General features: G+C 51.0%; 1 protein-coding gene across 5 annotated transcripts; it reads left to right on the forward strand.

Moving 5' to 3' along the window:
• The first annotated feature begins 557 nt into the window (after window positions 1-557).
• COX4I2 (cytochrome c oxidase subunit 4I2) lies at window positions 558-9,453 on the forward strand. 5 transcript variants are annotated; one of them, XM_010960898.3, is made up of 5 exons: window positions 558-953; window positions 4,800-4,881; window positions 6,217-6,381; window positions 7,184-7,315; window positions 9,221-9,453. In XM_010960898.3, exons 2-5 carry the CDS (start codon window positions 4,800-4,802, stop codon window positions 9,355-9,357), a joined length of 516 nt encoding a protein of 171 aa, XP_010959200.3. In that variant the 5' UTR covers window positions 558-953; the 3' UTR covers window positions 9,358-9,453. The 5 variants fall into 5 exon arrangements, with proteins under 5 accessions (XP_010959200.3, XP_074203195.1, XP_074203194.1 ...); XM_074347094.1 differs by lacking the exon at window positions 558-953 and adding an exon at window positions 3,427-3,712 and having other exon boundaries at window positions 7,286-7,315; XM_074347093.1 differs by lacking the exon at window positions 558-953 and adding an exon at window positions 3,544-3,712 and having other exon boundaries at window positions 7,184-7,285.
• The last annotated feature ends 3,096 nt before the right edge of the window (window positions 9,454-12,549 follow it).

A 12,549-nucleotide genomic window follows, 5' to 3' on the forward strand; every position in this document is an offset into this window, starting at 1 on the left:
CAGGGTCGGGGCGCGGCTGAAGCGTGCTGTGGGAGCAGGATGACAGTGAGGGCAGGGCTAGGAGGGGGCAGCACCACAGATAACTGAAAGAGCAAGACGAGCCAGGGCGAGAGTGTAGCGTGCCCTGTGAAGGCAGTGCAAGGGACACAGGGCAAGGGACCCGCCCGGGGCTGAGCGACTGAGGAGGAGCTTAAGGGTAGGGGCGAGGCCGGCGGGCGGCTAAGCAAGGAGAGCTGGGCGTGGCCAGGGATAACTGACAGGACTGGGCTAGGACTGGAGACGGCGGAACGCAGACTACTAGGTAGAGCCCAGCCGGACGGGGGCACAGTGACTTCCCGAGGGTCGGGGAAGTACGGCTGGCAGCTCGAGGACTGGGAAGGAGGGAGGAGACGCGAGACGTAGGTGACGAAGTATGAGTGACAAGGCAGGTGGCGGGACCTAGAATAAGGGCCGCTTGTGGGTGGGGCTAAGGGGCCATGAGTGACAGCCAGAGGGGTTGGCCTCAAACGTCCTTCCTGGCGCTCTGTAAGGAATTCCTCTTCCGGCCGAACACCGTGGGCTTTGGGCATTTCGTGCCCCAGGATGTGGTGGTGCAGAGTTTTCAGGCCCGCCGGAAGGAGATTTCTATCTTCCAGTCCACCGGTCCCATCCCATCCCATTGAAATCCATCCGAGGGAGTCCACCTGACCCTGATCGCGTTACGGGGTGGTTCCTAGGGCCAGGAAACCCGCCATTAGCGACCGTCCCCGTGGCAGCCATGGTCCGGCGTCAGTTCTGACCCTGCCCGCCTGTCCACGGTTGCAGAAGTGCTTTCTGGACTGGCCTGTGCTGGATCTGCGGGTCTTCGCGAAACGTCCTCCGAAGCGCTGCCGCCCCGGCACCTTCACTCTGGCTCTGCCCTTCGCTAAACAGGCCTCAGTGTTCCGGAATCACAGCATCTCCGGAGTCCGCAGGTTAGCATGCTTTCCAGCTGGTGAGAGGAACAGGCCTAGCCCCTCTGTCCTGACCATGCCCACTCTGTTCACCGGCCCCTCCCTCCGACCAACTGGCCGCACCCCCTTAGTGCCTCCGTTTCCCAGCTCTTCTCTGGGCCCCTTTTTACACGCAGTCCCCGCACCTAAGGATAAGCTCCGCCTACTTCTACCTTTCCCTGATCCTCAGTTCTGTGCTCCGACAACCCTCATCTCTGGCCCCGCCCCTCCTGTCCTGGGTCTCCTCCTAAAGTTCAAACTGCTCCAGGCTCCCCATGGGCCGTGACGCTTTGTCCAACACCTCTTACTACTTTCGCCTTCGGGTCTTCCATGAGGTCAGGGTCTTCCTGAGTGTCTTCTCTGGGCTGAGGGCTAGGGGTGGGTCCTGCATGAAACCTGAATTGGGCGGGGGCGGAGGGGTAGTCAAACCAGCAGGATGCTGAGATCATGGCTCAGGTCTTCGTGTCTGGGCAGAATCTCGGGGGCTCCCTAGATCTGATCAAGTGAGTGAGCGGTGCCCCTTTCTATATGGGTTTCCACTGGGGCGTCTGAGCCGCAGGGAGGCTGGAAAGGGACAGATCCCTCTCACCTCCCAACCCTGCTGTTTCTTCAGTCTCAGCCTGCATTGACATGTAGGGCCCACTGCAATGAGTGGTGTGTAATACCCCATCCGGAACCCCTCTAGTGCCCACCAAATTTCCCGGGGAAGACTCCTACTCCTTAGACCCGGGGAGCCCTAAGTGACCTGCCTTATAGGAGAGTCTGATGATTCCCAAGCTCCAGACCTTGAGAGGCTGCCTGACATCACCCCCCAGGCACTGGTGCTGCCCTATATCAAGCTTGAGCTGCCAGGGCAGCCGTCACCATCAGCCCTGGGGGCTGGCTTCCCCAACAGCTGTTCCTTGTCACAGTATCACCCCACATCTGGGGCCTGGAGTTCCCACGGAGGTGGGGGTGGGAGAGGGCAGAGAACAGAAGGGTCGAGTTCTCCAGATGTCTTCCCTTGGGAGGCCCTGTGAGACATGGGGAAACTGAGGCCCCGACATTGTGTCACTGCAGAGCAGCCAGCACTTATCCGCCCCTGGAAAGGTTTAGACTCAAGGTGTGCCCTCCCCAGGTTGCCTGAAGGAGGCTCTTCCCGCATCCTTAGGGCTACTCTTTAGGACACCCTGGATAGCATCCAGAGGTAAGGTGGTTCTCTTGGGGTTCTCTCAAATCTGGAATTCTCTGGATCATAGGGAAGGGGGAGGAGCAGCCCCAGAAGTAAGCATGGCTAGTTCTGGGAGCTGGGGCCCTCTTGGACACCAGGAGACTCCCATGCTGCCTTCTCACCTCCCAGAATGAAGGTGACATGCATCCTGCCCACTCTAGGGTCTCTCTAGCACCAATTCCTGAGTCCCTGCCCTGCTAGGCTCATCTGCCCCCAGGGAACTAAGCCCTTCTTCCAGACACTTGCTAGACTGGGTCTCTCTGGCTTCACTGGGCTACAGGAACCCTGATAGATGGGTGGGTGCTCAGCACACCTCATGGGCCGAGTGCTTGGAGAAAGCTCTGGCCCCTGGCCACAGAGGGCACCCACAGCCTTCGTCCATCAGTCCACCAGCAGTATTCTAACAATCCCAAGCCACATCTACTGAACTCATGTTCTGCTCCATTTAACTACATCACTCCCCTGCTTACCTTTGGTGGCTTCCCATCTTTAAAATAAAATCCAAGATCCACAGTGTAGCCTGTGAGGCCCTGATTGGTGCTCCAGCCCCTTTCCAGTGCTCTCTTTTGCCCCTTACACTCTGGCCAAGATGGGCTCTCTCTGTTCATTGAACACACCTGTGTTTTTCTGCCTCTGGGCCTTTGCACAGGCTTTTCTCTGCTTGGAACAGGATTGCAAGTCCTATAATGACAGAGACTGTGTTTTGTTTTGTTTGTCTCTACAGCCCCAAGCATTTAACCTGTTAAACAATAGATACAGAGTAAATACCAGCTGTAATAGGTCTTAATAAATAATTCTTGAATAAACGTACCTGATGCTTTTCTGTTGACTTACTTAATCTTTACAACAGCCATGCAAGGTAAGAACTATCATTAGCTCCCTTTTACAGAAAAGAAAACAGAAACTCAGGGAGGTTTGGCCATTGCTGAAGGTCACACAGTTAAAATTTGAACCCCAGAGGGAGGCTTTTTTCACCTCTCCTTGGGTATGGGGGCATGAGCACCAGGTGGTACAAGCCAGTTCCCAGATTCTAGATGCTTGTAGGCTTACTGGAGCAAGGGGCATTGGGTCTGGGCTGGAAAGTTGGAGAGACTTGGGTCCTCATAGGCCCTAAGAGAGCATTCTAGGTGGAATAAACAGCAGTGAGCAAAGCTGTGGAGGTGGGAAGATTCACCTCCTGGGACTACTGTACTCGGCGGACTGGGCCAGCCCTGGACACACAACACATCCAGCTGGTCCCAGGGTGCTGTCAGCTGGAGGTCTCCGGAGGCAAGACCCTTGTGGGCAGGGAAATTGATGCGGGGAGTCACTGTGCACTCCCTCTCCCCAGGCTGTGGCTGGGAGCCCCTGGGGACGCGGGCTGGGCGCTCCCAGGCCCCGCAGAGGCGGGAGGTTCCCACGCAGGGGCGGCCCTGGAAAGGGTTGTGGGGCGGGCCCCTGGGACGGGCGCCAGCGCTCCAGTCCCTCTGCAGCCGGTTCTCCGTTACTTGGAGCAGCTCGGGTCGCTCTCTCTTTCCTGCCTAGCCGCGAGGTGAGTGGGTGGGAGAGCCGGGGCGCCCCAGCCCCGCCGGTGGGGGATGTGGTGGGAGACGCGGCTGGGACTCTGGCTTTCACCACCCGGTGAAGGCCCGTGGGGGTCGCTGCTATAGAAGAGGGTTGGGGGGTGGGGTGGAGTGGGGGGTTACTGGCAGCTCGGAGTTGAGGGCTCCTGGGGAAGTCTCCTCTGTCCCCATATGGGGCGCGGTCTCTCCTCAAATGTAGATTACTCCTTCCCTCTCCCCCGTACGTGGAACTCTTCCACCGACTTATCACCGATGGGGAGCACGTCCTTGCCAGATGTGGAGCCCCTTCCCACTTACCACATGTGGTAACTCCTCCCTCTAATTATTGGGTGCCTCTCGCTATCCCTAGATATGGGGGCCCTTTCTCTTTCCGGAAGTGGAATACCCCTTTCTTCTCTCCAGATGTGTGCCCTCTTCCCCTCTCTGACCCAGTTTGGTCCTTGTCCTCCTCTAAATCCCCTCCTCACCCCCCTGGGATGCCAGCCCCTGAGATTTTTCTGAGAATAGTTGGGGTTGGGGTTGGGGTTGGGGTTGTGCTGGCCCATCCCCCTCCCCCACCAGGTCCCACAGAACAGGCTCTCCAGGCACTTAGGCAGCTAATTATGGGGGAAGGGGTGGGGGCCAGACCATCTGCAGGGAACCTTGGCAGATGGCCCTGTAGCAAAGAGAGTCCTGCTCCCTCCCTACCTGGACTCCCACCCTGTTTCCTCTGGGAGATAAACAGCTGAGGGAGGTCTCCCAACACAGCCACCCTGAGCTGGGGCTGGGACCAGAACCCAGGACCCCAGCCCCAAACTGTTCAGACCCTGCCTTAAGAGTTAGGCCTCCTCCCACTTCTCAGATGGTAAATTGAGGTCCCAGGAGGGGGCTCCAAATGTCTAGGACCCCCATCAACCCCCACAGGTATATCATACAAAATTAGAAAGGTCAGGGACAGGAAGTGACCTTGAAATTCTGGGACCTGCCCCCACCACACCTGTGAAAAAGGTGTTTGAGTCCTGAGCGGACAGGCAGGGGCCAATGTGGGAGCAGGACTCATCCACACATGTGCCCCAGATGTCCTTCAGAGCAGCCTGGAGCTTGGTGCTGAGAAAGGGAGGACTTGGAATTCGAGGGATCCACAGCCCAGGAAGCACTGGTAAGACCTGGACACACTCTTCTCTCACCTAATTCCAAGGCCAGGGCCAGGGGTCCTGTCTGCAGGCTGCCCTGGTCCCTTCCAAGCTGCCCTGGGCCTGCCTGGAACCATTTCCCACAATTCCACTCCTTGGTCTGGGGCCACGTTTCTCCAACAAATGGAGACTGGGGGTGCCCAGATAGCAGCCCCCTCTGTCCAAGCTTTCTCAGGGCCTGACCCCCAAACTTTGGCCCCTCAGGCCTTTGTGTCCTGAAGTGGAGGGTGCTGACAGAACCTTGGCCCTCCTTTCCAGACCCTTGTGTCTGTAGTCAGAAGAAAGAGGCCTAAAGCAGGAGAGACTTCAGTCAGATAGCAGAAGGGCTTTCCTAACCCTGGGGAGAATAATAACAGATAACATTTATTGAACACTTACTGTGTACCCTGAGCTGTGATAAACATTTTACGTAGGTTAACACATTTAGACTTCACAGCAACCACGTGAGGTGAATGCTGTGCTGTTATCTCCATTTCTCAGATGAACAAACTGAGGCCCAGGGACCTAGATATTAAAACAGCCAGGACTCCTTGCCCAAAGCCATTCCCATGCTATCTGGGCAAGGCGGTGCCAATGCCTTCCCTGTGGACATCTCTGATGACAGTAAACAGGAGAAGCTTTACTGAGACCCTTCTAGCACCCAGCCCTGTTCTGGGTACTCATACAGAGCCCCTGAGGGCTTAGCCATAAAGGAAAGCTTCCCAGAACGGAACCCAGAAGTAAAACCAACCTCCATCTATCAGTGTAATTTACGGAGCATCCACTGTGTGCCAGGCACTGTGTTAAGCCTTTTGAGTGTGTTTATCTTGAAGCTTCCACAACAGTGTGAGGTAGGACCTCTTATTATCCTGACTTCTCAGATGAGGGCACTGAACACAGTGAGGTGAATGGGCTCATCCAAAGTCATGCCCTTGACCACTCATTCAAAGCATGTAGATAGCGCTTAACAGTTTGCAGAGCAGTTTCCCATCAGTCTTCTCAGGCCTAACATGCCCTCCTCACCTCAGATCTTCCAAGGGACACAGGATTTGAAGACAGAGGGGCTGAATTGCAGCCCTTGCCCGACTCCCTGTTGCTCTATGAATTTCAGCAAGTCCCTTAGCTACCCTGTCCGTAAGATGGAAATAATACCACTGACTCAGAGTGATGCCCAGTCAATGAGTCAACTCCCCACAAGGCCTTAGAATGGCTTCTGGCACACAGTAAGTTCTTAATATGTGCCACCTCTTTGTTGATATTATGATTAGCACTGGCACATCCCAGGCACAGACTGAACTCAGCTCCTCCCTTGCACCCTGCAGCCCACGGCAAGGAGAAGATGTCTCCTTACACCAACTACCATGCCCAGCGCTCCTACCCCATGCCAGACGAGCCCTTCTGTGCAGAGCTCAACGCCGAGCAGCAGGCCCTGAAGGAGAAGGAGAAGGGCAGCTGGACCCAGCTGAGCCACGCCGAGAAGGTGGCCTGTAGGTCTCAGGGTCGGGCTGGGGTTGACTTTGCAAAAAGGGGCCTGGCCTGTCAGGGAGCAGCAGGCAGGGAGAGCCCCCGGCCTGGACAGCCAGAAACTCCCAAATACCTGAATGCATGCGTGAGAAGGAAAATTGATTCCTTTGTTCATTTATTTTTTTTTAATTCACTCAGTGGCTTATACACAGCCTGATGCTAGGCAGTTCTGGGAACACAGAGGTGAACTACTCGGATGGTTCCTGCCCTTGGGGAGCTCTCAGTCCACTGGGGGAACCACGTAAACCAAGATGACTTTAATATAGGATATGTGGCTAGGGTGAGGTGTGTTCAAGGGGCTGTGAGGACCCAAAGGAGAGAGAGCGATGGGATCCTGGTGAGCTTTCCAGAGGAGGGTTGCTCCAGCTGGCCTTGAATAGTGAGGGAAAGTGTGCTGCCAGGTAGTGGGAACAGCATGGGAAGGATATGGGAGCCAGAGAGCATGGAGAGTCCTGAGCATCACTGAGCAATGTGGGGGTTTGGAGAGAGGCAGCTGAGGTGGGTGGGAGAGCAGGGGCCTGACCCTGGGAAGCAGGAGGGATATGTGACTCCAAGCACTGCCCACCAGAGATGCCCCTTGGAGCCTGGTCACCAGCTCCTGGCCCAGCTTTGTACACAGTAGATGCTTAATAAGAATTTGCTGAATGGACAGCATCTGCTGTAGGGAGGGGGAGGCTGGAGATCCCTGAGGCCAAGAGTCAGCTGGATGCTTGGAATGGATGCACCTGAGGTCCCTTCTCCCCCCAACTCCCCACCTGCCCTCAGTGTACCGGCTTCAGTTCCACCAGTCCTTCGCGGAGATGAACCGTCGCTCCAACGAATGGAAGACAGTCATGGGCTGTGTCTTCTTCTTCTTTGGATTCACAGGTCTGATGATTTGGTGGCAGCGGGTCTTTGGTGAGTGGCAGGGCCTTACCTGGCTGCAGCCCTTGGCCAATCCCTGTGGCCACAGCCTCCAGCTTTTATAGGGGAATTATGCTGACACTCATCTGAAGAGTTATGAAAAATCCCCCAAAGAGGTATAGGGTGAAGGGCAGAGCATGGCTGCCTGGATTGGAACATAGCACTTCTGCCTCTCTGGACCTCAATTCCCTCATCTATAAAATGGGAATACTCGTGCCCACATCTCAGGGTTCTTATGAGGGTTTAATGAGAGGGAGCTGTAGACTAGTGCCTGGCACTTAGTCATGAATGGTGTTGTTACTAATTGCTGTTATTAACCATTAATTTTTCAGTATATTTTTTCAGCTGCTGTAGCAGAGTCTCCAAAAGACTTAAGAGCTTAAACAAGATAGAGATTTTGTTCTCTCTCACACAAAAGGCCAGGGGGAGTATGGGGATTCCACAATATCAGGCTCCTCCTGTCTTGTTGCTCTGTCATCCTTAACATGCAGCTTCCTTCTTGACATACAAAATGGCTTCTCCAGCTCCAGCCATAAAGCCTGCATTCCAGCCAAGAAAGGGAAAGGGGGGACACACTCCTCTTTAAAGTCCAGAAGTGGCACCACGCACATCCTATTGGGTAGAAGCGGTCATATGACTATGTCTAGCCACAAGGGAAGCTGGGAAATGTTGTCTTTAGCTGGGTGATCATGTACCCAGCTGACCATTGATTACTACAGAAGAGTGACTCTCAGAGCATGCTCCCTGGGCCAACAGTTTCATTTGCATCTCAGCCCCACTCTGGATCTCCTAAATCAGACACTCTGAGGCTAGAGCCTAGCAATCTGTGCTGTAACAGCCCTCCAGGTGATTCTGACGCCCAGCTGGGTTTGAGAAGCACTGCTCTGGAAGTAGGGGGAGAGGATGTCGGGGATGAGCTGGCAGTCTCTGCCTCAACTGGCTTCACCTCCAGGGGCCTCACCTTGTTTCCTCTTCTGTAAACGTGAGGGAATTCCTACCTTGTGTGAGGATGAAATGAGAGAGCCTAGGGGAAACATTCTATTCTAGCCCAATATTTGGCACTAATAAGTGTCCATAAAGATCTTTCCCTTTTTTCACACCCACTGGGATGGAAAGTACCAGGGACGAAGTTCAGGATGGCTGAGTCAGCCTCAGGTGCAGATGGTCCAGGAAGAAGGATATGAGCATTGCTGGGAGTTCAGGCCCCCAGACCTTCTCTCATCCACACATCAAGGCACCTAAAATGCCTCCATGAGTTCAGCCTTTAGTTTAAGTATTTCCCTCCCTAGATATTTAAAGTCCTACCTCCTACTCCTAACCCTCTCAGGAAGCATAAGAAATTGTCTTATCCCGGACCCTTCCCAAATGAGTGGGAGGAATCTAGGTGTGTATAATTATAGTAGCTATCATGTATTAGGGGCTTCAGATCTGTCTCACATTGTGCCAAGTGCTTTATAAATACTAACTCACTCAGTCCCTGCAACCCTAGTGGATAGGACCCGTTCTTGACAGGAAACCGGGGCTCAGAGAGATGAAGTGACTTGTTCAAAGTCAACATAGCAAGGGAGTGGTAGAGCTGGGGTCTGGATCCAGACGGACTTCAAACCAGAGTTCCTCTTACCATTGGGCAGTGTAGGTGAGGAAACTGAGGCTCAGAAAGGGGAGGGACCTTGGCCCAGGTCCCGCAGCAAGTCTAAGGCAGAGGTGGGATGATATCTCAGCAGTCCCTGGAGTGCAGTTTTAGTGGGGAGTCTGGTGGGGGATGGACAGGGTGGAGAGGGGTCCTTGGTGCAGGGCACCCTAACCTTGTGCTTGGAGACCCTCGCTCAGCGCAAGGAGGTGGGCCTGGCAGGGTCCTGAGTGCAGCCATCCCTACCCTGGAGCCTTCCCCACCCACAGTGTTCCCTAAGAAGCCCATCACCCTGACGGACGAGTGGAAGGCCCAGCAGCTCCAGCGCATCCTGGACATGAAGGGCAACCCTGTGCAAGGCCTGGCCTCCCGGTGGGACTATGAGAGGAAGGAGTGGAAGAAGTGACCCGCTGTTCCCCCTGTGGCTACACCCCAGCCCAGAGCCTGCCCCCCTCCCCTGCCCTCCCCTTAACCCCAATAAAGCTGGCCTGCTCTCATCTGCCTTTAGTCTCCACTACAGTCTTTACCTGCCATGAAACCTACAATCTATACCTAAGATTAGGCAGGACAGTAGGTGAGGGGCAATAAGCCACTTTCCAGGGGTTCAGGGCCCCACTTATCAGGGAGGGCTTCCTGGAGGAGGAGGGGTTGAGTCCTAAAGGATAGGTGGGATTAGAAAAGACAGGAAGGAGAGGGAAGGCATTCCGGGTGGAAGGAATGGCTTGAGCAAAGGCAAGGGCACCCCTTTATTCAGTCAGTTAACAAATACTTACGGAGTCTCTGCTATGAGTCAGGTACTAGTCCAGGCCCTGGAGACAAGGCAGTGAGGAAGACAGACGAAGTCTCTGGCCTCAGGGAGGAGGCATTTCTTCATGCAGGTGCATGAAGTACGGAAGTACGGAAAATTGAATAAGTAAGGATAATATACAGTACGTCGTGACATGGTAATATGTGCTATGAAGGAACAGAACAGAGCAGAATAAAGGGACAGAATTACAGGGGGACTCGGGTGGTGGGTGAAGCCTCCTGGAAGAGGTGACATGCGAAGAGGTCTGGATGGGATGAGGAAACAAGACTTGTAGCAAAGACAAAACAGCGAGTGCAAAGACCCTGAGATGGGGTTGTGGTTTGTCTGTTGGTGAAACTTCAAGGCAGCCACAGTGAGTGGAGTAGAATGCCTTAGAGAGTAGTAGGAAGGTGTGTGTTGGGGGAGAAAGCAGATTATATAGGGACCCCTACTCCACCCCCAACCAGCAAGAGAAGACTCCTTTCTTCTTGGTACGTCCCCTCCAGCATCCTGTACTGTAAAGGAGGCAATGCTCAGAGTCCAGCTCACTATTGTAGAGGCGGCACTGAGGGGTGAATTTAGACGTCTCTGTGTGGCCTGTTTGGGCTCCCGCAAAGCACAGTGGGTAGGTTCCAAGAGCGAGAGTTCCAAGAGAGCAAGAGGGAAGTGTATTGTATTTTTATGATCTTGCCTCAGAAGACACATAGTATCACTTCTGCTGAACCTTGTTCATTAAGACACTCACAAAGGTCCACCCTGGTTCAAAAGGGAGAGGACATGGGCCCCCCCCACTTGATGGGAGGACATTAAGGTCAATGTAAGATGTGAGATGGGAAATATGTTGTGGTCATCTTTGAAAAAGACAGTCTGCCACCCAAAGTCAAGCCCAGTATCAACGAGGAGAGAAATGTCCTTCAGCACAGTGCACGTGGAGAGCGTGGAGAGGGAAGGCAGAATTGTGAGTAAATAATACAACCTGCCGCAGACGTGTAGAAATAACCAACACAAAATCAAGTTGACAGAAACTAAAACTGACTGTGTTAAATTGGTTATGGACTAAAATTCAAACAGAGAAGAAAAATTTGACATTTAGATAGTCAAATGTGACCTGACAAAATTGGACCAATTAGAAATAATGGACACAGCAGACAACACACAATGGCAGGAAACGGGTGAAATCAGATGTAGACTAAAAATGACTGAGAGAAGAATCAAATCTTCATGGTGGCATTTACTCCATGAAACCAAGTGATTATCATGAAAAAATAATTTTTTAAGATTAAATTTAAAATGGGAAACATTAGCAAGAATTTAACTTTGGTGATAAAATAACTGATTAAGGAATTGAATTGGTTTTATGTAACTTGCTCATGAAAATTCTTTCCTGATGTATTGGATTAGTGTAATTCTGTTAAAAATAGTTGAACCCAAAACTCACAGTTGAAATAGTCTTGGGGTAAACACATTTATGAGGTCAAACCATTTGGGTCAAAATATCTTATAATATTAAAATTTTCAGTGAAAGGTGAGAAAGAAACTCAAAAGACAAGTGAGGAAATAAAAATTATGTATCTGTATGAAAGATAAACGGCTGATTTCCTTAATATGTTTAAAAAAAATCTGCCAAATCAGTAAGAAAAAAACAAGAATGCAGTAGAAAGTAAGCAAAAAATATGACCAGGGAGATTATAGGAAAAGATAAGAAATGGCTTAAACAGTTCTTATGCAAAAGTTCAGATACACAGAAAAGACTAGTCTAACAAACCTCCATTTGCCTTCTGGGAGTCTGCAATTATCTGCTTATGGACAGAATTTCTCCACCATTGCCCCTGAATTATTTTAATGAATCCCAGGCATCATATCATTTCATTTGTAAATATTTCAGTATGTCAATAAGCACCATTTTAATATATATAGCCAAAATGCTATTATTAGACAAAAAGTCTTAATAGTTCGTTAATATCAAATATTCAGTCAGTATGCAAATTTCCCTGGTTGCCTCAAAAATTTTTATTTATTTGAATTTTCTTGGAATTGAGGACCTACCTTAAATCTAGATTGCAGTTGGTCATCTGAATCTTTATCTGGTTTTGGCATCATGGTAGGTCCCTTCCCTCTGTTCTCTGGAAAATATTATCTAGAAATAGTGTTAATTCTACTTCAACCATTTGGTAGAGTTCTTCAGTGAAAAAATCTGGGTTTGGAGATTTTTTTGAGGGGCAGCTTTTACAATGTAAATTCAATTTCTTTCACTTTTAAAAGACTACTAAAATTATCTATTTCATATTGAGTGAATTGTGGTAGCTTGTACTTTTCAAGAAATTGATCCATTCAAATCTACGTTGAATTTACTGCTATAAATTTCCCTGTGAGAACTGCTTTTACAGCATTTTATTTGTCACTATTTTCTGATTTCCTTTGTGACTTCTTTGACTAACTGGTTATTTAACACTGTGTTAAACTTCCACATGTTTGTAAATTTTCCAGTTTTCCTTCTGTTATTTGTTTTTAGCTTTATGCCACTGCGGTCAGAGGATACATTATATGACTTCAATCTTTAAATTTAGAGACTTGTTTTATGATCTAACATACAGCCTATCCTGGAGAAAATTTCACATTCACTAAAGAATGTGTATTCCGGTGTTGGTGGTGGAGTGTTCTACAGGTGTCTGTTTAGGTCTAATTGGTTTTTAGTTTGTTTAAGTCCTCTATTTCTTCTCATTTCCTTTGGTGTATATTTTTAAGATTTTTTAAATGGTTACCATGGGGATTACAATTACATACCATGGGGATTATAATTATAACCATTTA

This window comes from Camelus bactrianus, chromosome 19, assembly GCF_048773025.1.
Source record: "Camelus bactrianus isolate YW-2024 breed Bactrian camel chromosome 19, ASM4877302v1, whole genome shotgun sequence".
Taxonomy (NCBI): Eukaryota; Metazoa; Chordata; class Mammalia; order Artiodactyla; family Camelidae; genus Camelus; species Camelus bactrianus.